This window comes from Porites lutea, chromosome 1, assembly GCF_958299795.1.
Source record: "Porites lutea chromosome 1, jaPorLute2.1, whole genome shotgun sequence".
Lineage (NCBI taxonomy): Eukaryota > Metazoa > Cnidaria > Anthozoa > Scleractinia > Poritidae > Porites > Porites lutea.
Window position 1 is genome coordinate 52,299,944 of NC_133201.1, and position 25,680 is coordinate 52,325,623.

Genomic DNA, 25,680 nt, shown 5'->3' on the forward strand with positions numbered 1-25,680 from the left:
CCATGGTGCTCCGCAGGCGCGCTTCGCGCGCCAGAGCTCCGCTATTACCTTGAAAGTAAGCAGAAAGATAATTTATGACTATGATATATGTAACTTTCGATTGCGTCCACATTATTTAAATTCCCGCTAAGAGATTTGTTTCAATTTTTTTCTTTTTCCGAGGGATAACTGAAAACTCTATGATTGATATTTCCTTCTTCAACGCTGAAAGCGTTGTTTTTGATTCGTTTCTTTGTAGCTTCCAAAAATTTTAAATAGCGTTTTTCTCAAAATGCTTACTTAAAAAAAATTGCTTAGAATTGGTGCAACTCAAGACAGTTATATGAATTTCAAATCCCATAAACAGCTTCATAAGCAAATGTCTAAATTTCGCACAATCGAGGATATTTAAAAATTGTCAATGGCGTCACCCTGTTGCCATTGATGCGCCGATCTCAAATAACTTTTTGAAAACTCTAGCCTATACCTTACAAGTGGCTACAATTCGTTTTTCAGCTTAGTGTCATTTCACGGTGGAACCGATGGTAACGTCGCGAAATTTCGTCTGGGCATCTTTGCATGTCGTCTTCAAATAGAGTTCGTGTTCTCCCTGAAACCCTTGTCGATTCGCATCTAATTTGCATCGTTTGACTATTCGAATACACACTTATGTGGTTTCTAAGTAGAACTAACTAAGAGCTAACCTGCACATTCTTTCAGCTCCACACGCATACAAATGTTTGCGTAGAATTCTAAGGGGTAGATTCGGATGTACTGCGCGACTAAAGGACCTCCTCCAGGACCTCGAAGAGCGTTCCAAACAACAGTGTTCTTATCACTATTTCCGGGAAATTTCTGCAATAAGGAAACGAAAAACAGCCTTCACACACTAGCTATATAGCAGCGAGGGTTAAAGAAACAGCGTTACAATTTGGTGAGCTTAAACTGACACGTCAACGATTCGGGCGTCGCTGTACGTATTGCAGTTGTTTTCGTCATGATTGAAGCAGAGTCTACTCAAATTTTCAGTTGAAGTTAATATCTTGCCGAGATTTTATCGCATTTTATTTCATTCTATTTTTTCATTAATGACTATTTGTCTAAGAAATTTATGTAGTTCTTTTAGATTATTTTATGAGGAAAAATGGGTGATATTTAGAATGAGGGGAAAAAAGATAAGAATTTGGGGTGATATGATCGTAACGTCGACAGCATATAAAGTACTTGTGCGGTCAATGGGAATAAATCGGGTAGTTCTTTAATGACATCAAATATAGGAATCGTATTCGATTACAGTAGAGGCCTTGGAAAAGAATTCTTGCCAAAAGTGTGGTTCCAGAAAATATTCATACCCCCCGTCACCACAAAGGGAATTTCACTTAGGACCCAACCTTCCCGGAGTTTCCTTATTTTTAAGGAACTCATGACCCCAAACCTAATTTAAAAGCTTATTTTCAAGAAAAAAAAAAAAGATTATCAAAGCAACGCACGCGACCAACGGTTTCCATTTATAAAATGATATCACGTAATTGGTGTTCGTTTAAAGGAATACTCTACCTTTCCCTGTAAAGTAGAAAATATGCGGCCACTGGAACTGTAACGCACTGAATAGCTGCTCACAAACTGGTTATTAGTTGTATTCCGACCCTGAGTACCAATCATGCTTAGTTGACGAGGGCTTCCCAAATCAATCTATGTTGAGAAAATAAAACGTAAATCATCATGTTTCCTGGAATCTGGCCCATTTCTAAATAGTTGAAATTCGTAATAGAAGGATAATATATATGATGTCATGTAACACTCAGCATCAACCAATACCTGTTCAGTTGAATATATGAATGCCAATGATAAATTAATCGATAATAATTGAATTTACTATATTGCTGGCTCCTGTTTCCTGATACATGTACCTAAGGGGCCAACTTACACTCGCCCACACGTATCCGCAGACATTTTTGGAAACGGGGTTGTTTCTCCGCGGTTTTCCAAAAAGTATGCATCCATTTGAAACGTATTCAAATCTTTTTTGCCCCCAAAAGTGCTGAAACGATGCAAGAAAAGCTGCGTCCTTTACTGAGTGTGCGCTGTATGATGAATGACATCATTCTATTTAAAAACTACAGCGCCGTTTTCGGCATTGTTTTCCTCTACCCACACGAAAACGACAATTCGGCGTTTCCAAAACCTTCATACGTTTTTTGTTTCCCGAAAACGCCATTTCGTCCCGTCCATACGTGTTCTTGCTATTTGCGGGAGAAATCTACGCATACAGAGCACGTAAGGACGGGGTCATGAATTTACTGTTATAAAGTTGTATTGAAATTGTTATGAAGTTGTAAGGATCGAAGAAACTGGAAATCAAGTCAACTGTTTTTTGCAATCTACAGAATCGATGGCATTCTTCACCTTCCTATTTTTTTATTTTATTTTACTTTATTTTTCGTCAACTGGCGTTTATAACTACTTAGTTACCTCCAAGTAACGAGTGACGTTTCCTGTTTTTTTGGCACACCAGGCCCCGACTCCGTCGGTGAGGCCTTTCCCTTTGTAATTATTCAGTCTTCCCTCTGAAGCCCCATGATGTCTGAAACGAGGAAGGATAAATAGCAGCTAAAGATCTATTGCTGGTTTTCAGTGTCACGCCATTCAAAATAGATCAAAATAAAAATCAAAACCGTTCAATAGATAAAGTCCAGAATCTGGAAAATGAAAGGAGGTACATATACAAAGATCCTCGCCAAGATTCAGGTCAGAGGAATATTTTGTATACGAGATATCCGAGGAAACGTTTTACCCAAATTTATAGATACCGAATTTTGCTATAAAAGCGTGAATTTATTCTTCGAGAAACTCATAAACATTAAAGTAATACTTTTTCTAATACATGAACTGTTTAGATAGCAAAAATTCCTGAAATAGGTCATTTTTTTTAACCTACATGACAGCTCTCTTGGGCGTCATGTAAACTGATGCCGCGCCACGCAAAAGCTAAGAAATTCAAGCGTACTCTATCACAAACCCAAGAACCATTTTGGAGCGAAAATTTGTATGAAATTTAGTTTTCAGCTGCTCTAATGCATCGTGAAAGTAAAATCTCGGTAGGATCGATAGTTTTTTAGCGGGGCTCCCACGCGCGCGAAGCGCGCGTGGAACAGAGCCCCGTACTCATAGATTATGGTCAACCTCTTTTCGTTTGGTTGTCACGTTATTGACCGAGCGTACCCACGCGTCTACGGATTGTACGGGTGGGGTAGGGGAGACTATCAAAAGGAAGGGAGGGGTGTCTCAGGCGTGTCTTGCCAAGTCCACATCTTTTACATTGGACATTCACAATATGGTCAATTGAAAGCTGTCAAAACAGGATAGCCACTGACCAGTATCCCATGACCATATCGCGGGCTCATGTGTCAGCTCATTGAGGTGACGTGATTTATTTGGAAGCTGTCCGCTGACGAGTTAATTATTTTACTAGATCGCGATCAATGTTCAGTCTCATACTTTCTAGCTAGTTTGGGATCGGAGCAGAGGAAAAATGATACACATATTGGACATCAATTAATGTTGTGATCAATTGACAGCTGTCAAAACAAGGTATCCGCTGACCAGTATCACTCGACTGCATCGCGGGCTCAGGTGTCGACCCATCGAGGTCAAGTATTTTTTGAAGTTATCCGCTGACAAGGTACTGGTTTTCAAATGATCGCAGGCTCAAGTTTAATTGTTTTTAAAATTCATATGAAATATGTTGTGTTCATGTGCCGCACAATTAAAATTTTGATTTCAAACTGACCTCGTACGCGAAAATTCAGCCAGCTGCTACAGGCAGGGAAGACAGTTGCTTTTGACTTTGCTCACCATGGTCACGGGTTGGTCACGCTCTACGTCCAATTTTTATGCTCTGATTGGTCAAAATTTGACAGGTGAGCTCATGCGGAAAATTTATGCAGCATCTTGAATCTTGTTTACTTTGAGGCTGACAGAGTTTTGTGTCAACTTGTGATGTTTTTAACTTTCTTTTTCCACTGGATGTACAAAATGAAATTCAGCTGCTATCTGGAGTCTTCTGTTATTCATGGCTAGTTTGTTTAGTGGGTTTTTGGTTGAGTCAAAGTCGGAAATCCGATTTCGGATGGCATCGTTTTCGTTTTCACCTTGCTTAATGAAGAGGGTTGCAAAGTCTGAAGCGGTACTGGCCTTACTTGATACCTTTCAGGAGCTGCATCTCGAGTGGTAAGCCTAAGTAATTATTATATTTGATGTTTGTTTTTTATTCTAAATTTAATGAAGTCGAGCGTAGTTTATGCGGCTATTTTGTTTACGCACGTTTGTAAGATTTGAGACAATGATCTGACCGAGTATCAGGTTTGCTATAAGCTTACAGATCTTTAAAAAGCCTTTAGACATTTTCTCACCGCAGATAGAAAGAAAGCGTTTCAAAGAATATTTAGTTATAATTCTGGAAAGAAAGGTTTGAGCGATTTTCTTGCCTCGAGTTCGTCTTTGAAAAAAGCAAACACCTGGAAGCCGGCTTAAAACATAAACTTCAGCTTTAAGCTCGAAGATTCAGGATTTTTAGAGACACTTTAATACTTGTCTTCCTGAATGAAAATTGTCGTCTCTATATATGTTTCACCGAGTTATATTTCTTTTATTGATTGTTAGTACTCTCTCTTGTAATTTTAATCGCTGTGCCGAATGTTTTCAGTCGTTCAGTGAACAACGCTTCCCGGAGTGCTCAAAATGCCGCGCGTTAAACCGTTTTAAAATAAACATAATAAATTCTTTATTATGTTGGAGCGTAACTCTGTTAATGTTCGTTGAAACACACGCCACTGCTATCACTGCAAAAGTCAGAACCGGCTGGCCGTATAGATGACAATTTTTTTTTAACGGTTTACCGCTAAAGTCTACGCGTGCTTCGATCGTCCTGAATATTGAATGATAGCAATTTTTATCGCAATATTGTGAAATACTGCATTCTGTTGTCCGAGGTCTGTATGATAAACACAGTGTCTCGTAGTACTGTTTCACCTCAGATGTGATGTATAAATCATATAAAAGGTTGGTTTACACGCACCCAGATTTGTTGGCAAGATTTTGTATAGACTTTCTCAAAGTCGTTCGCATGGTTATCTGGACTAGTGTGGTAGGACCCGGCTCGCGCTTCGCGCTCAAAAGCTCGACTTGTGAGCAAGTCTAGATTTTGTAAAGTAAACTTGTCGAACGCAAAAAATTCGGCCAGAATTTTTTTTCCAGGCCTAATTAATCTACGGTGATCAAGAGCCATTATGGCTCTTAATAAATGTAATCGAAGATGAATGCCAGTTTGTGGGTGTACTTATGAGGCTATCAACTTGATGTGAGATTTGGTTCACTCTTGGGCTGTTTGCAAATTATTTTTTGCAAAATCACTTAGCCTTTCCCTGAAAAGTCACACGAATGTGCTCTAAAGTTAACTGAATTGTGGAATAGAAGTTTATTGTTTGATTTAAATTATAAATTTATTAAGGGGAACCTCGCTTTTAGCCCTGGCTAAATCTATATATTAGTTTGAATTTTAGTGACGTCATGTGAAAACCAACAATTATTTTTAAATTAAAAAATAAGGAAAACCTTTCTCAAAGTAGATTTTTCGCGAGGATACTGCTATTTTATGTTAATTCCGTACATTATTGCGATTTTTGCAGGCAAAGCATTAAAATTTGAAAAAAGTTGCTCTCGCCTTAGTTTTAAGAGGTGATTTGTCACCTGACTCTTCAAATTAATTAATTTCCATGAGACATAATCGGGGTAGGTGACCGCAACTCGGTTGATTCCATCGAAATAGCCAAATGTGCTATTTTTAGCTCAGATTGTGCCGTTTCGTGTGACACACGCGCGGACTTTTTGCGAGGGCACGGCGCAAAGGATAAACAAAGAAAATGGCGTAGGAAATTACCTCCCTAGGTGTCATCATTGCCTCTTCTCATTTTGAGGCAAGACCTTGGGGAGAACCTCTTTGATAACAACTCTTACAGCGAAATTCGTTGTATCGCGCTGCGCGTATCTGCAAAGACGGGGTTAATGCAAATCACAATGTAACGTGTTCGCTGACTCTAGACTACTCAAGAATAGCGGAAGGAAATCGCGATGGTGAGTATATATTTTTTCGAATGAATCAGGCAGACGTTGCTTTATTCTTGCAAGTGACAAGAATAATTGTTCTTGAAAGAAAAAAAAGACCAGAAAAATCTGCAAAGCAAATTGATAATAACTAGTCGATTATTGCCCGAAACAGGACGATCACAAAAGCAACGAACCTTGAAACATGAAACGAACAAAACTGATCGAAATCCACCAATTACGAATCACAAACAATGATCTTTTGAACTCGTGCAAGTAAACATGTGTTTCAGCTAAGATGATTGACGGAACAGAAAGAGCCGAAGTTCCTTCGAAGTTGGCAAAACGCACAGCGCGATACAACGAATTTCGCTGTAATAATAAGAGGACTGCAAATGTGATTCTCTTACGTTAACACAGTGGGGCCAAACCACCCCTTAAATATTGCATGCGCGCTAAATTTACGTCTTTCTCTCGATTTTTGTTATTTGTTAAGCAAACTTGCTCGATGGGCTACGATAAATGACCGAAAACTTTTTTGGATTTTTTTTAGTTTAAAGTACAAATTGTGACTTGACCAAAATGGGGAAAATTGTATTCTTTCCTTTTTGAGTCAAACTTACATCATCTGAAAGAGCATCGGAAGACGAGCAAAATACCGAAATCCGCTTTTCGATGTGACACGTTTGAGCCGAGTAAGTGCGCCCCCGGATCCATAGTTTTTCTTAAAAAAAAGCGATTGCTCTGATATTTTTTTAAACAGTTTTGTACAAAATAAGCTGATGTTTTGGTACCACAAACCTCTCATTGTGGACTAAAATCGTATGCTTTTAGATTTTCATCTTTTGACTTAATAACGCTAATTTAAGCAGTACAAAAAATTATTGTGACATTTTCTGACATCACAAATTCGTTTCCCAGGATTCTACGCAATTGAAAATTTCTCTTTTTAAACGTTTTTTTTTTCTTTTAACCTTCGACAGTAAAGATGTCTCAGTTCCGGTTTCAGATTTTGTTCTACAAATTTATCCAAATTCAAACTGCGACATCTCAGCTCACATATGAGATATATATTGCAAAAAAAAAAATTCTGCTTTCATCTCCATCTTATCAGATCTTTCAGGAAAAAAAAAGCGAGATTCAAAAATTTAAAAAATTTACCTAAGAATGACTTCAGCAAACATGACAAAAAAAGCAAACAAACATCCAACAAACAGCTCACTATTTTTGAATTGCCCAAAAAACGAAAAAGGATACAATCACTAAATAGTATTGTTTGCAGTTGATCCGGAAACTTACAAATGTCTCTCGTTTGACTGGTAATTTACGAAATTTATTTATTTAAAACCTTTCTATTCGTTAACTCGAAAAGGGAGTTGATATCACCCTTATAATTGATGAACGTAACATACCTGTTGTATTCACTTGATGCGCTCATTTTGTCATTGGGAACTGGGCCAGTATTTCCAAGCTCGATACCAACTGCCCTTTCAACGTCGCAAGCTGAAGAACAAGTAAATAATCGTGTTAACTATGAAGCTTTTCAAAACATGAAATGAATATTTGGAGTAAGCTCGAGGGGGGTTAATCAAAATAAATGCTCACTAAACCGTTTGCGGGGCTGCAGTGCATTAGAAGTATTTCAGGGAATAATCATTTTTGATACTTAGTAAAACATAAAGCCCAATAAATGCTTTTTTATATTCGTCTTTTGATCCAACTCTGAAGATTGTGGACTCAAAAGAACAGTGTGGGTTGGCCCCAAGAAAACTATTATCATAGCTTTTACAGTATTATGTATTTTTCTCTGTAATTATACACGACGGTCAATTAAGGCTCTGTCCACGTGTATCCAGACATTTTTGAAAAACGGAAGTAGTAATACGGGCTACACTAGGTACTAACCAATCAGAGCGCAGCAAAATTTTGGCGAACCAATCAGAATCAAGCATATAGGTCATGTGACCAAATTGACGTCATGATGCCCATATATGGTCATAGAAATTCACGTGACCCATGGGGTAAAGAACAGACACACACAAATTCTGACCTTGCAAAAAATTCATTTTTTTTTTAATCAACATCTCGAGGGGAACCTGGTAACAAGCGGGACGTGTGTGACATCCGAATGACGTCACGCCCTTTTTTTACAAATCTAATAGGAGATCGAGTTCATCCCCAATCCTCTCGTAACCATAGGGATAGCTCGACCGGGTGGTCACATCGATGACGCGCTTGTCAAACACCAACCCATACTGCTTCACACGCGGAACCACTTGAATTTGTTTCTTTTCTAGATCCCTTTGAAAATGATAGGGGGTGACTATATTCAAATTTCGGCGAGAGTCCTGAGGCGAGTCTAATTCCGAGAGAATATTGTCTTTCATCGTGTGGAAATTGAGAATAGCAGAACCGCGGACGTTCAGGGTGAAACCGCGTACCTTGCACACCACTTTGCCCTGTGGTGTCGTGTACCCATAATTCTTGGCGCCCCCAGAAACAAACTCAGTGATGACGTCTCCGTCCAATTCATCCGTCATGTCCCCCAGAAAATCGCCCGTGGTGATGGAGGGTTGATCGGGACGCCATCGGTAGATCACACTGTCCGTATCGTAGTAAAGGACTTGCTGTTGAAGGGTGTCCAGGGACTCGTAGAGCTTGAGGCGAGCATGGCACGTGGTGAAAGCCGCCACAAAGATGTTGGTTTTGGTGCCTTTGACGGCATTGTCTTGGACACTGGTGTAAACGGCCTCCAAGATGTCGTCGGTACAGAGGCGGAGAGTGCTGAGATCGAGAGCAGCATCGGAGATCAAACGGAACAAATGGGCGGGGTCTTTGACAGTGACGGTGGTGGGTTTGTTGATACGCTCACCAAACTTGCCCCAGAAACTGTTCAACATCAGTTTGGCCGTGGCCTTGCGACCGGGATTTTTGGCAATGCTGGCGATGTCCAGTCGGATGCCCTCTCGTTCCTGGTAACGAAGAATGTACTCTCGTTTTTGCTCGAGGGTCTGACACCAGCCGGGCCACCCCGCTGATTCTTGTTTCAACTTCAACCAGGTGTTGACGTAATTGGCGAAAAGACCTGTTTGGCGTTGCTCGGGGGGAAAATGCCAGACTTCGTGGATCTTGATAAGGGTGTACCCTTTTTCGACGGCTTTGACCAGCTCGGGGGTGCACCAGGTTCCGCGTAGCGTGCGATCGGCGTCAGAATGAGAGCAATAGTGGGTTCTGGTCAACATGGGTTGGGCTTGTTCCTCCTGGACACAGGCACGGCAGAGAGGAAAGGTGAGCTTTTGGCCACAGCGTACAGGCAAGACGGGGTGGAATAGGCCAACAGGGGGAAGAATGTCCACGGTCGCCAGACCAAAATAGGAATCCAGGGACTGGTCTGCAGGTTGGGTGATGATCCGTGGATGGCCGATAGGGTAAGGACAGTTCTTGTTCACCCACGGGTACAGGGAGGTGACATCCACATAGCGTATCTCCTCGCCCTCCCCAGCCACGGCATGCAGGGCTACGGCGCCGGTTCGACCCCCAAAGAAGGCCTCGCGAGGTTCCAGGGGTGGGGGGAGATCGAACGACTTCAGGAAACGTTGGACTGCTTCATCGGTGTCCACCAGTTTGTCCCATTCACACTCCCACATTTTGATCACCGTGTAGCCTGCTCGGAGCAGGGCCATACGTTTGGAGAGCGTGGCCTGATACAGTTCTTCGACGCTTCGGTCCGGCACCGCATAATGCTTGACGGAACGGTTGGGATAGCAGCGGGGACAACCATGGTAGAGACAGCCATGAAACTCGTAGACAGTGCGAGTCAGGGGATCGTATCCATCGACGAAATAGCTGTTCACGATGGTCTGGACAGACTGTTCGCCCCCGTTACGGACGTGTCAAATGCGGTCGGCACAGCCCCCCTGCTTGGGAAGGAGGTGTTCTTGGTAGTACAGCCATTGCAGGGCCTTGAGGGATTGGTTGACTTGGGCCCCTCGCCAGCCCCCCCAGAGGTTCGACGGCAATGGTGTTGGGGGTCAAATGGTGCTTGCGCCAATACAGATTACAGGCACTGGCGATGGTGATGCACTTGGCCATGGGATTGAAACCGGCCCGCCGTTCAAATTCTTGTTGAAAGGCTTCACACCCCGCTTTCAAGAGAGCCACATCCGATTTGCAATACTCGATCATTTCTTGACGGAAATCAAAGGGCACATTGCGACGCACTTGATCCGCGTGCCAACGGGTCAGTTCCTCTTTCTTTTTGGCCATCATGCCCTCGGGATCGTAAAATTCCAAATCGGGGATCCGACCCACGTACTGTTGGTGGTCGGGGGTGTTGAACAAATGAGGAAAGAAACCCTTCTTTAATTCGGTCAAATTGAAGGTGCTGGGAAAAGAGGCGAGCGGCATGGGCAAGAAACACAACGAGTCAATGAATTTGAGGGGTCCGCTCTTGAAAGACAAGACTTTGGCGCCCACGGTCAGTTGATCCACCACGTCGCGTTGTTGCTGGTACAGTTCATGGAGAAGAAACATGCCGTCGAAGCCTTTCAAATTGTGAAACACCACGAGAATCTCCCGTTCACCCTCTGTGTCCGGGAGGTCCGTGAGATCATCCAAATCGCGCAAAAATTGTAGGGCACAGTCCTCCCCGTCCAACACATGAATGGTCGTTTCTTCGCTGGACGAATAGCACAACAAATTGGCCACAAACACTCCTTCCGCATTTTGCATGGCTTCAAAATCCGCGTAAACAAACAGGGGAGGGGGTGGCGCCACCATGCCACCTCCCCCCTCCTCGGTTGGTTCTGGCTCCTCGTCCTCCACCACGGGTTGAATGTAACACCGGTGATCCTGGATGAGCACCCATGCCTGACACACGGGACACTTGGCGTGCCCGCACTGGTGACGTCTGTTAGGGACGACCGTGTACTGGGCCTGGCACTTGAGACAGGTTTTGATGGATTGACATTGCTTGGTGACTTCATGATGACGTTTACAATACCCACCATAAAACTTGCGGTGACACAGACTGCAATACTCCGTGGGGCGGGTACCGCGCACATAATCTTGACAATCAAATCGACCGCACGCTTTGCAGCGTCTCCCTTGACAGGTATGATTGGTTCGGTCGTTGGTGTTGAACCCCCGTTCACAGTCCAGGCAATAATAGGAGCGGTTCACAAAAGCAGGAAAGGACGTGCAGCCATCAAAATGATCATTGGATTTCAGTAAACGAATCTGATGAGGGGCGTCGGGTCCTTTGAAGATCAGAAAGAACGGTTTCATCCGGGTCATCACTAGCAATTGATATTGAGACCCCAACGCCTGTTGAAATTGGCGAAGCTCGGGTAAACCACAGGGACCCTCAGCTACTCCCGCTTGCTGATGGAGTGCCTGGGCTTGACGTTGCTGCACAGAAAGCCCACGTTTGAGATTGTCCCAGTCGCGAAACCCGTCCACGCCTTGATCTTTATGACAGTGGGCTCGGATGGTGACGATGGCGCGGGTACAGCATAGGGCATCTCTGTTTCGGATGGTGATGATGCATTTTTTTTTCTTGTTGTCTCGGTCCAGGCATAGACGTCCCACATTGCGTTGTTTATGTCGACCAGACCCTGGGCCGGGCATGGATACAAACACCACATCCACTTGGAAACCGCGATCGGGGTTGAAGGCTTTATTGCTATTCAACTTGCCGGCCAAGGTGGCTAACATCTCATCCTAGCGAGCAGTGCGTTGTAAAAACTCCCCCACCGTAAAATTAGCTGTTTGATAAGCGTGGGTGAAACCATGGGCCGTATTGGCAAAATTGACAAAATGATGAGCGGGTTCGCTGCTCACGGTCGAGTTCCGTTTCAATGGCTTGGTGTAACGCTTCGGTCAAGGCTATGCCAATGTTATCCCCAGGGACAGGATCCCTCAATTGCCGTAATTGCGCATTGAATTGCGCCCGCTCCACCACCTCGCGCCAGCGGCGTCGTCGGCCAATGGGTTGCATGGTGAATTGAAAGAGAGGGCCGCGGGCGGCAGCCCCTCCCAACTGTTCCCACCGGTCATAGGCGCGGTCCAACAGAGCATCCCCCTCCTCGTCATCACTAAAGAGATACTCCTCCGCCATGACGGCGGAAACCCATTTGAAATTCCCGCGCTGGACGTTGACTTTTATAGACCGAACCATGTGATCCCTCACGCACGGGGATTGGTGGACAAGGCTCAGGTGAGAGTCAGGTGAGGGGTTTGATCGACAGGAGGAAGATCAGGGGTGGTCCCCCCCATGGGTACAGACTCCTTCAGTCTCCTCTGGGCCTGGACCGAGATTGGTGATTGGCGGAGGGAACCCTAGATAAAATCCAACGTTCAGGACCGTCGTCAGTTGTGTTCGAGATGCCCAACAAAAATCCCGAGAAGGCGAAACGGCTAAAACACGAGTGGTATATGAAAAACAGAGAGAGACTGTTGCAACAGAAGCGTGAACGGCGGGCGGCCAAAAAGAAGCTCAAACCACCACGTCCACCCAAACCAGCCCCCACCCCCGAACAGAAAGCCAAAGCCCGAGAAGCAAACGGACTGGCCTGCCACCGTTACCGAGCGACCCACGCGGCCCAAGTACGCAGCCTGAATCGGGACTATTACCACAGGAACCGCGATCGCATCGTACAGCAGCAGCGGGACCGTCGTGCCAGGGTGCATCAGAACCACCCGTTCCGAAAGTTACGGGCGTTGGCGGACGTGTGTGCCGCCCGATTACTGGAATTGGAGCATGGATACGCCAGGATCGAGCCAGCCCCAAAAAACAAAGAGGGACCCCGAGAAAAATAAGATCAACCAAAAACTGTATCGGCAGCGACAATATGCGTCCTTCAACGGGATCGAGGAGGTGAAGGCCCTCAACCGTCGTCGTTACAACGAACGCATGGCGCGTATGAAAGCCAACGGGGAGTACGAAGCCTTCAAGGCCAAAAAGGTCCAGGAGGGCATGCGACGCTACCATGCCATGTCAGAGGAGAAGCGCAATGAGGTGAAACGCAGGAACGCGCAATGTCAAAAGAACTGGATGCAGAAAATGAAGGAGGAGGGGACCTACGAGGCCTACAAACACCGGTTGAATGTGCGGCGGCGGGCGTTGCAAGCGGAGAAAAAGCGAGTCTTGGGCGAGGACACGAGGAGCCGCAAGGGGTGATATTTTTGCACGGTATCTGGCGGCACATCAAAGAATTTGGAATTGAAGGGCAAATTCCTAGAATATCTTCGCCTGTTAAGCTAGAGAAAAGGTGTTAAAAAACCTCAGGATCCAAAACAACACGTCAATCAAAATATCAGTTGGACCTTTTCGCTAATGAAGAGCTATCACGCGGCTAAGCTTGAATTAGACATATATTGAAATAGGAACTCGTGTCAATAAAGTATCAGAAGTGAGTGGGAATCGCTCCTGGTTAAAAAACTGGTTCACAGGGATATGCATCTCTTCTAGTTAAGAGAAGGGAATCAGAACTGCTTTTCTGCTTTTCATGCAGGAACAGGTTTTCGTCGGGCTAACTACAAAACTTCAGCTTATTTCACTCTTGACATTGTCAAAGCGCATTTTGTAAAGATAACTTTTTCCGCTTTATCAGCTTTTTTTATATTCTATTCCATTAATATTTAACCTCCCTCAAAAAACCAAATAATATAAATGCTGCTTTTAAAAAAAGCGTTTAACCTGTTTTCGTGAATTCGCTACCCAAAGATCACTATGCTCAAAGGACAGGGCAAAATTTCTAGGAGAGAGGCATTAATTTTTTTTCCCACGAGGTTACAAAGAGAAAATGAAATGATTATTATTAATGTAACCATCAGGTATACTCTACCCACGAGTTTACGGACAGCAAATGCAGTGATTATTATTAATGTAACCATCAGGTATGTTCTACCCACGAGGTTACAGAGAGCAAATGCAGTGATTATTATTAAATGTAACCGTCAGGTATATTCTACCCACGAGGTTACGGAGTGCAATGATTATTATTAACGTAACCTTCAGGTATGTTCTACCCACGAGGTTACACAGAGAAAATGCAATGATTATTATTAACGTAACCTTCAGGTATGTTCTACCCACGAGGTTATATTACAGAGAGCAAATGCGGTGATTATTATTAAATGTAACCGTCAGGTATATTCTACCCACGAGGTTACGGAGAGCAAATGCAATGATTATTATTAACGTAACCTTCAGGTATGTTCTACCCACGAGGTTACCGAGAGCAAATGCAGTGATTATTATTAATGTAACCATCAGGTATGTTTTACCCACGAGGTTACAAAGAGAAAATGCAATGATTAGTTTTAACGTAACCTTCAGGTATGTTCTACCCACGAGGTTACAGAGAGCAAATGCAGTGATTATTATTAATGTAACAATCAGGTATGTTCTACCCACGAGGTTACAAAGAGAAAATGCAATGATTATTATTAACGTAACCTTCAGGTATGTTCTACCCACGAGGTTACAGAGAGCAAATGCAGTGATTATTATCAATGTAACAGTCAGGTATGTTCTACCCACGAGGTTACAAAGAGAAAATGCAATGATTATTATTAACGTAACCTTCAGGTATGTTCTACCCACGAGGTTACAGAGAGCAAATGCAGTGATTAATATTAATGTAACAATCAGGTATGTTCTACCCACGAGGTTACAAAGAGAAAATGCAATGATTATTAACGTAACCTTCAGGTATGTTCTACCCACGAGGTTACAGAGAGCAAATGCAGTGATTATTATCAATGTAACAGTCAGGTATGTTCTACCCACGAGGTTACAAAGAGAAAATGCAATGATTATTATTAACGTAACCTTCAGGTATGTTCTACCCACGAGGTTACAGAGAGCAAATGCAGTGATTAATATTAGTGTAACAATCAGGTATGTTCTACCCACGAGGTTACAAAGAGAAAATGCAATGATTATTATTAACGTAACCTTCAGGTATGTTCTACCCACGAGGTTACAGAGAGCAAATGCAGTGATTATTATCAATGTAACAGTCAGGTATGTTCTACCCACGAGGTTACAAAGAGAAAATGCAATGATTATTATTAACGTAACCTTCAGGTATGTTCTACCCACGAGGTTACAGAGAGCAAATGCAGTGATTATTATTAATGTAACCATCGGGTATGTTCTACCCACGAGGTTACAGAGAGCATGCAAATGCAGTAACAATTATTAGATTTTAGTGCAACTATCAGGTTGAGTTCCTCCATTAAAAGAGGTTTTTGCTAGGATTAAACAAGTTTGGCTTTCATGAGTTTCAAGGTGCAAGAAATTATCAGTATAATTATATCACACAAACATTGCCATCTAATTTTTCGCACGTAGCCGGAATAAGTCAAGAAATGAAGCATATATAACGAAAAATCGTCCTCAGATGATCTCCATATTAAGTAAATTATACTAAACGTTGCGAAAGAAATTATTGTTTGTATCCGTCTTATCCATCGTAAAAGCGAGGGGTCATCGCATGACATCCGGTATATTAAACAGAGGTAATACTCACGGGCTTCACGAGTTGTATGCACTATTTTTCGCCGAGAAACAAATTTAAACTTCAATTCTTACCTTACAGTAGTCCGTTCTTTTACCTTGCATTCGACAACAAATCTGTTAAAGGCGAACAAAGCGATTCCGGCACTCTTCTTTATGATGAGTAGCAAGCCGCAGGAACTGAAGCCGCTTGACTGAAGTAAAATCCACCGATATGCACGGCATTCTCACTACAAATAAACGTCGCGGGGAAAAAAAGACGAGGAGGAAAAGATGCCAGATCTTCGCCTCGGCAATGTATTCCAGCTACCATGCCGGCGTATCTCCAGAAGGTGGACTCGAAGTGGGACAAACCTTGTGATTTTTTTAGAAGCCCGCCTTTGCCGCGCGAACTAATTTATTCTGGCGCGAAATGAAGATTAACAATATGTATACTGAAATCTAATCCACGACAAGAAGATTTTCGCACTGTAGCGCGACATATTAACTGCCTATTTTTACAAGTACGCGGAGAAAGTGGTCCACTAGTTTAACTTTTTTAAGATTAATTTACTCCACAGAAGCAAAATGAAATGTTTTATCTCTATGTTGTTTACGTGCCTGATTAGAAGGCAGAGGTAAATTCATCATACAGACCCCATCAAAATGAAAGTACACGAATGAAACGGAATAAGTCTGGGACGGTTTAGTTTCTACTCAGCAGCTTCTTTGCTTCTATAGCAAAAATTTAATGTTGCAGTCTGTTTTAAACGTTGGCATATCAACGCGCACAGTCACTGAATGAAAACAACAGTCACGATCACGTTCTTCGAAACCGACCAGACGCGTGCGACCTACCACTGTTATGGTAAGCAATTATCCTGAAGGTGTTACTGTTCCCCTGACAGTCTTCGCACTGAAGGTATAAATGGTAAACCGAACGGTCGCTTTGATCATCAGAAAGACCTGTCAACTTTGATGATTTAACTGATTAAATTACGGGACAGAAATTTTACTGCATGCGGCTCCTCGTAGGGTGAAAAGCCTTACAGAAACAAAAGTACGAGAAGCGGGTGGAATCGATTCGACGTCAACGCTGGCAATGGTTGGACGAGCAATTGGACCGTCCCTTTCCCCTCCCGTGGTTGCCGTTAGATTGGGCCGAGTCCGAGCCTGAGGAGGACACTGTAAAAACCCTTCGGGTGAACGCGTTACAACAAATGGACCACTACTTGTAAGAACAAAATGAGTTTATTAAAACATGTGTTGTTGCAATTTAACAATATTGTCTTTTATGACTGTGTTCAATGTAAGTGTTCACATGCCCAATCGAAGTTTGGTTTTCATAATGCGTCTGACAATGCGCTCCGTCAGGGTTTTGCGGCCAGGGAGTTGATCAATCTTGGCAATCATCTTGCGATCCGCCACCCATTTATCTTTCAACGTCTTGGCTTTATCATAGTCCATGTCATGCACTTTAGCAATCCTGTCTAACCGGTTGATGCCGGGATCCCCACGGGCCAATCTTTTTTTCAAATGGGTCCCAGGTCCCATGTACTGATAGCCGGGCCAATGAAATTCGATGCCCGTCTTGTTGAGGAGGTTTTGCACATCAAATAACTTGCTCCCGCGTTGCGATCGTCGTCGCCTCGGTCGGGCACGGGGTGCAGCAGCACGGCGTCTCCGAGTCCGTCCCATCACGGGGTTTTCCACGATTTCCAATCCAACGCTTTCTTGGCCAGACTGGTGGCTTTCTTTTTGGCGACCCCGCCGGCTTTTTTGCGAATCCCGCGCTTGAGCGATTTGTTGATGGAGTCCACACGTTCACTGGGGGTATCCCAGGGTTCTGTTCCAGGCTCCTCTGAAAAGGGCAACTCGTGTGCCAACTCCGCGCTGCTCGGTTGGGGCGTAAACTTGAGTTTCTTTTTGGCACTGGGGGTGATGTTCGGTTTGGGGGGGACAGGTGGTTTTCTGGGCCCACCAGGCGTGGACCCTTGTTTTATACCCTGGGTCGCCTTGACCAATTGCGTAAACCACGCTTGCATAGGGCCCGCCTCAAAATCATCGTCGCCAGGGGTCGTGGCCCCTGTCGCGCTCACACCACCGGTCGGGGCCCCAAACGGTTGGCCAACTTTTTTGGTCCAATGGCGTAATTGACGGCTCACGGCTTTGAGTTGAGGCCGTTTCCAAGCATCGGGGGCATCACTGGTCAGGAGCACATGTTGTTTGGCAGCCAAATCGGCGGCTTTGGTCAAGCGGGTATCTTCCACCAATTCTTGTTTGTACTTGTCTCTTAATTGTAAAAAAGCAGGGGCGTTGTCCACCATGGTGCTCACTATCTCGGGTTCTATGGTGCAACTGAGGTGTCTGGTCTAGCGCATGCAACGTTTATAACATCGGTAGAGTTCAGGCCAGAGGGCACCGCCTTTTTGAGCCATCATGATGGCGCGTCGTCGTTTCACGGAATGCGCGGGTTTGGCCATGGCGCGTAAACTCTGGGCGTGGGGTTGGAGCAACGTGATGGAGTGTCGGGAGCGGGGGACGGTGCCACGGAGGGTGTTCATCACCAATTCACTGATGGCATTGATCTGATCCGCATTCGCTATCCGCAACAATTCTTGTCGTTTGTGTTGATTGGCTTCTTGCAAGACGCTTTTCAAGAACGGGGCTTGACGTTCCATGCGCCACTCCATGATGAATCTTGAGTTCAGGCAAGGACCAAGGTCTATTTATGGTAAAAATGGCCCCACACCTGCCACACAATTCGCCATGATAATGCGTTTGCATGTGATCTCGACACCGTGAACACAGGACCGCGTCATACTGTTCATCCCAGTCCAAAGTAAACGTGACGGCTTTTCTTTTCTTGGGAGTGGTCACTTTAACGTCGGCGCACCCGCCGTGGGCGTTTCTTCTTGAACGCCCAAGGCGAGAGAGCCATCGCCAACATGGGTAGCACGCCTCCACGTTGCAATCCACGTCGCCGGCGTCGTACTCGGGGGACATAAAGATGTCGGCGTCCATTGGGTCCACGGACCATCCTCAATTGGAGTCTTCTTCCCAACCACGCGTTTCTTTTATACCATCCCTAGAGACCGCAACGGAGGCAAACCCGTTCCACTTAACATCCGCTGGACCCGTCGTTCATTGGCCGCCCATTGCGCTGCACTGATCTTGCCCACTTTTTTCTTGCGCGTCGCTGCTTGAATGGCCTTTTTGGCGCCATAGCCCGCGGCTCCACTGATGGCTCCGGCCGCTGCCGCCTTGGCTGCAGCAATGGCAGCGGGAATGAGGAACACCGGGAGGATACCCCCTCGTTGCTTTCGGCGTCGTTTTCGTCGTTGACCACAGTACATGATGATCTCTTATCTGTCCGACGGAGGACACGCCTCTTGCCTTTTATACTATTTTTTTTTTCACATTATAGAACAATTGAACGATTCCCCCGCATAGCGTTTCCGTTTGCCTGATGCCACTTCCCGTCGGCGTTTTTCGCCAATTTTGATGGCACGTTTGGTTTGATGATCCCCTATGGCTTTGGTGATCCCATAGCCGGCTTTGAGAATCCCTACAGGCAGGCCGACCCCGACACCCCCCACTTGACTGTAGGTCACACGCCGTGGTCGTTAGGCGGGTGGTTGTCGCCAGGTCGTGGCGCGTTTGCGTTTGCGCCTAGGGGCCATACCGCTTCGACATCGGCCACACATGGTTTTGGGACGGTAGAAGGAAGGACCCTGTTTTTATATCTTTTTTTCACATTAACGGTCGTCGACCCCGTCCACGTGCTCGGCCACGGCCACGTCCTCGGCGTGGTGGCGGTGGTGGACTTGGACTGGAGGTTCGTGTAGAGGTGCGGCGCACGGAAGGACGGCCTCCTCCATCTTCGTACACCGTGGTGATGGTATTGGTATGCGTGATATTGCGAATGCGTCTCCCTCGAGCACGTTGTTGAGCATCTTCATTGAGCAAATCCAACCGTCGCCTTAATCCCCGCCGTCGATCGTCCTCGTTCTCATCGCCATCGTCGTCCTCCGACGGAGGAGGGGAAGAATCCGGGGATGGGGGAGAAGGCACTCGGGGACGTCGTCGCGGTTGTTTGGCCGCGATGGTGGGACGTCCTGTAGGGGTCGTCACCGTGGAAGTGGTGGTCCTGGTCCCTGCCCCGGCGCTGCGGCGGGCGGTGGAGGGGCGTGAGGGAGCGGTGGTGGTCGTGGCGGTGGTGACAGGACGTGGTCTGGGTCGTCTGGAGCTGGTGGTCGTGGTGGTGGTGGGGCGTGTTCGGGTGGACGTGGTGGGACGGGTTTGAGTCGCCGTGGTGGCGGGGGCGGTGGTGGCCGGGGCGGTGCCTGTGCCTGCCACGGGCGGTAGAGTAAACGCATTCAAGGCCTCGTCCACATTGACCGGGTAGGTCAGGTTAAAATCCTCAATCTCTTGATCCAATTGGGCTCGATCGACCGGTCGGGTCAATTCGGTCACCATGTCCGTCATGCTGCTGAGGTCCTGGAGGGAAGGAGGTGCGGTGGGGGAGCCCACCCCGGCGGGCGAGAGGGTCGGGGTCTCCATGCGGACCGATAAGTCAAGTTGTTGTCCGCCTTCTCTTCGCCGCCGTTGACGTTCGCGTTCTCGTTGCAGCGCGTTTTCGAACGGCAGGGACATCCACGGGGAGGGTATGGACTTGCGCCTTGCCTTCTCGGGGCGTTAAATGACTCCACGATCGGTAACGATCATCCGACGCCGGATGCACATCCAACATCAAATAGCCAAAGGGACGGGACGTGATGCGTTTAAATAGGTGCAAGACTTGACGCCATCGGTCGGGAAAGGCTTGCAGTAAAATGGTCCGTATGCCCGTTTGATCCCGGGGATTTTTGAAGGCCACGATGTAATGCGCGTTGCGATTGATGGTCTTGGAGAATTTGCCAGGCGGGAATAAATCTTGCGTCAAATACAAGACGGTGATGTTGCGATGATGGGAATCTTTGGTGAACAAATCCAACACGCGTTTGTCCTGTCCCCCTTCTTCCATCAGATCGTCCAAGACCAACACCCCTCCGCGCGTCCGACCAAACCATTGGGTCAAATGACTGGGGTCTGGTAACCCGCGATGAAACTGAATCCCATCCTTCTTTTGCATACGGTCAAACCGGGGTTGCCATCGGTCGTACGCATAAACGATCTTGTTGGGTTTGACTTGAAACACGTTGAGGTACCGTAACCATTGTTCCACTAACTCGCTCTTGCCGCTGCCCGACGGGCCAGCCAAAATCACACTACTGGGGTGTCGGATCATCCTTCCCACGGTCGAGGCAGACGACGGTAATGACCCGTGGCCCCTTTGGCTCCCATTCGTTTATACCGTTTGCTACGTCCCAATTTATAACCGATTTTGGCCGCTTTGGCCAACACACTCATGATCCCCAGCCCGTTTTGACGAAAGCGGGGTCGTCGGGAGGAAGCGCGTCGTCGTCGTCTTTGTCTGCGACTGGGCATGCCGTCCAATACTCGCGGTATAATCGTGGCGACTCGAACTGAATGAGATGTTCCATGGTCTCTCTTAAATGCGTTTCACTCATGGTGTCCATGTAGTGTTTGAGAGAGACCCAGTCCTGGTCTTGGGCCAGTTGTCGGGCCAACAACCAATGATACCCATCCCATGCATCGACGCCTTGGACCGTGTTCACTCGTTCGATGGGGTGTAACCACCAATACAAGGTTTCTTCTAAAATGAACGCATCCACCACGCGCTGTACATCGCCTCGAGTAATCATGAAGATACAAATGACTTCTCCATCACAGCACGCCTCGTTTTTATGGGTTTTTTATTTGACATAATGGTCACAGTGATTACAAAGCATAAAGGCCTGGCGGCTCACATTCTTTTGCCCGTCCGGTCGGGCATCGACTTCATCTTGTAATTCTTGTTTAATCACACGTTTCAACTGTTCGGCCACTTTATGATCATTCAACACTAAATTCTCGCAACTCCATTGACCCAAAAATTCTTGATACGCCCGTCCTTGGGCTCGGGCTTTCAGGAAAAATAAAGCATAATGGCCACAGGTCTGACTATCCATGGCTTGCAGGGTCATGTCACTGCGGATCAGGTGCTTCCATTGACCCCACCATTGGTGCAGGTCCGGGTTGGTGTACACGTGCAGGGGTAGACCATAACTGTCAAAGACCTCGCACTTGTTCTGTTCCGTCCACAGTCCCAACCAATGCTGTCCCGGTTCTCCCGCAGGATCGGTGTTGACAATGTACGCTTGACGGACACTCCTTTATTGACTTCCGGTTTCACCGTCATGTCACTTCCGGTGACGTCATCCCTCCTCCCTTCCCATGCGAGGGATCTGGGAACACTTTGGGGGGAGCTGCCTCCGTTCGAGGTTCTATTCAACACCCTGTTTTTTTCGAATCGATGGCCACCCATGCGAGGGGACTGGGGCGCAGTTTGAGGTTCACGCACGCACAAACTAACTTCATGCACGTATGTGCCTTCCTATGAATGCGTCTGTTCTTTACCCCATGGGTCACGTGAATTTCTATGACCATACATGGGCATCGTGACGTCAATTTGGTCACATGACCTATATGCTTGATTCTGATTGGTTCCTCAAAATTTTGCTGCGCTCTGATTGGTTAGTACCTAGTGTAGCCTGTATTACTACTAACGGACATGGACATTTCTCGCGGCCATGCAAAGGAATGAATTGCTTTCGCCCATACACAGGAAAAGGCTAAAATGATAAAAATACGATAGCATACAGGTTACAGAGCATGCGTGATACTAGCAGTATACGATGTATGACATCTTCTCATTCGAAAACCTCCGTTTCGTCTATCCACAAGTAAACACGAAGCTGATGGTTTCAAAATGTCTTTCTTCCCTGGGAACGGTTTCTAAAACATGCCCTTTTTGTGCCCGGAAACGCCGATTTCGTGTTAGCGGAAGGCCCTAAAACGGAGAGAAAAAAATCTCCGTTTTCAAAAATATCCGGATACGCGTTAGGTGCTTGGTGTTTTTTGTTTTTGTTGTTGTTGTTGTTTTGTTTCGTTTTTTGTTTTTTTGTCCAACTGGTCCGTATCTTACTTTCTGAGACTAAAATACAACGCCTGATGAATCACTGCTGAACTGTGATTGGTACATTTAAAAAATTAAAAGGAATTTTCCTACACCAATAAAATAAAGCTTAATGTGAATAAACGGCGAAATTTCAAGATAATACAGAAATAGGTAGGGCCGGGAGAGAAGCATAATTTTTGGTGACGGAAATAAAGGAAGAAAGGGCATGATCCAGGTCTGCTTTTAAGCCATGTAGCGTATTTTAGATAAAAAAAAAGGCTGTAAACAACTCCCTGCTCGAGTGATCTCTTATGGCGAAAAAGCACGGCATAATCAGTAAAGGGCAAAAACTCGCAACTCGTCGTATGAAAAAACCTATTGTAACTATAAGAATAAAGAATAACTTAATATCCATGGAAATATTTAAGAAATATTACTGAGCATAGATGTTCGCAATTATACTGTCACGAATGACAATTTTTTGTCTTTATTGTAACATTATGTTATATTTAACCATGTTAAAAATACAATCAAATTGTATCAATCAGTGGAAGCCATGAAAAATGCCTATTTCTCTTTAATCAGTGATATGATATTTGGATTGGCAGGGCCAGGTTAACAGGCTCGGTAAGTTACTATAGATTATTTTAATCTGCCGGATGAATTTATCCTATTGAGGCCCCTGAGTTTTTTCAAGCTGGTCTAGTTAAGATATTAAAAATATCCGCATTTTTTAAGGTTAAAATGTGGTATTGAAAATCGGCTATGATTGATTTTTCCTCTAGGTAGTTGTGCTTCTATCTTTTTTCTCGATTTTTTTTTATAACAAAAGGTATTTCTTTAAGGTAGAACATTACCCTCGGAAATTAAAAAAAATAAATATATATATATATATATATATATATATATATATATATATATATATATATATATATATATATTTTTTTTTTTTCGGTTTTTCCGTCAATTCGCATTGGTGTCATGGGTTTATATTTTAAGGCATATATTTTAAGCTATGTCTTAGACTAGAACTATTGCTTTAGTATAGATAAGTGTCATTTGCAGTACCAGAGGTAGATAATTAGTAAAGGCGGTTAAAATAACAACAGAGTGAACGTTAAGAAAGTTCAGGTAAGATTGTATCATCGCATCCCTCACTTACCTGATTGACTCCAGGCCGTGGCAGCCGAGAGCAATAATACGAAAGGAACTAGCATCATAAAATAGTATTCTTTATCCTTAAAGCTAAAGAGCGTCCAAAATAAAGGGTATTTTGAGTTCGAATCTGTCTTCGTGCTGTCAAGATGAAAACGTGTGCGCAGTTCCTTTTTCGCATTGGTTTAAGGCAGAAATCGCCGAAGGCAAGCTCATTAAAATTCATTGTATGAATCAGCACTTTAATAAAGGACTGATGATATAGGTATTGCTTGTTTGAAGCACAGGTGGGCAAACAAAATTACAAACGCCGCCCAAAAGTCTTCTGATTATTTATATAGCTGGCACAACTAAATAAACGTTGCTGAATGTTCGGATTTCATGATTGGCAAAATAGTAGCGCATTGTATTTTAATAATTAGGTGGATTTCAACTCTACTAGGGAAGATAATTGCTATTTGTACAATGGAGCGAGTGTAACGTTAAAACTAATTTTTTATTGTGGAGTCCCTTGAAGTTGCTCCATAATTTTGTCCAGCATAGAGTTTCACACGAAACCCTTGATGACTTGTCGTTCCTAAACTTGCTAAGAACCGTTCGATAGGAATCATATGAAAATATGGCGTGATATGTTACATGACCTGAAAAATAAATTCATTTTAATGTTATTCTTCTTTAAGTTTTTTTTTGTCCGCTAAATAAAATCGTAGTAGCTGCATATTCAGTGTTCATCGACTTACCGGATAACTCCACATTTAACATTTACTTCCAACTTTTGTTTTCAGACATTTGGTTTTTTATAAATAAATTACCCAGTCGCCAATATCACTTTTTCCCACGACAGTTTTGAGCATGATACGTTTCTGACTCTATAGTCTATAATCAAGTATTAATTGAGATACGTTCATTTCAGTACGTGCCCTAAAAGAAACATGGTTTCATTTTAACTGCTTTCTTGTTTGTTTTTCTTTTCATAACTCTCTACAGAAAATTTTTGACATCTCTGTCAGAAATAATATTTAACTATAAAATCTGAGATACTCGCTTTTAAACTTCATGAACGAAACACAAATTGAAGTCAACACGTTCGTAAATCAGCTCTTTAATTATAACGGACTATGAGCGAGGAAAATGTGATGATTTTCACTACTATTTTACGAAAGGGGCGCACCATTCGACGGTTAATAAGTTTAAATAACTGTTTCTCAGGTTTCAAATAACACACTGTAAAAACAGATCAGTTATGGTAACTATATTAAAAGGTTATAACCAGTTGCAAAAGGTAATTTTAACCTAAAATAAACTAGTTAAAATCGTAACCTTTATGTTATTGGTTAGATTAACCAATGATCAGCAGTTGTTGTGACGGTTATAATTCCGTTAGAATATCGACTGGTCAAAATAACTTTTCATGGCAGTCAAAATAACGAAACCAAATGGTTAAGCAAATGGTAAAAATGTGCATCTAACCTGAAATCAATTGGTTAAAATCTTTTATTAACTATTTGTTGGTCATGACTAACCAATAACGATCCGTTATTTAGAGCTATGGAGTAGGTTAAACACTGAATGGTCAAAACTGACTTTTCCGAGGGGTTAAACTGAAGGGAAAACCACAGAAGGAAATGGCTACACAAACGGCGGCTATGAGTTTACAACAACAGATCATAAAAGCCTTCAGTACCCAACCTTCAACGCAGACTTTTCCCTTACGCTAAAGAAAGAACAAATAATCAGCATTTATTATGGGATTTAGGATAGGTTAAGATTGAATAGCCAAATCAACTTTCGCCAACAGTTAAAATATTTGATTATTCATTCAAAATACTTCCCCGATTCTGATTGGTTAAAAGCACACGTTTAATTCACCATAACC

At 44.3% G+C, this 25,680-nt stretch overlaps 1 protein-coding gene across 1 annotated transcript; it reads right to left on the bottom strand.

Annotated features, from left to right (window-relative positions):
- Positions 1 to 678: 678 nt before the first annotated feature.
- On the bottom strand, positions 679 to 23,993 carry LOC140932030 (retinoschisin-like). The gene is made up of 5 exons (XM_073381697.1): positions 23,812 to 23,993; positions 7,494 to 7,584; positions 2,452 to 2,563; positions 1,537 to 1,671; positions 679 to 834 (listed from the first exon to the last, which is right to left on the bottom strand). Exons 1-5 carry the CDS (start codon positions 23,867 to 23,869, stop codon positions 679 to 681), a joined length of 552 nt encoding a protein of 183 aa, XP_073237798.1. The 5' UTR covers positions 23,870 to 23,993.
- Between the last annotated feature and the right edge of the window lie 1,687 nt (positions 23,994 to 25,680).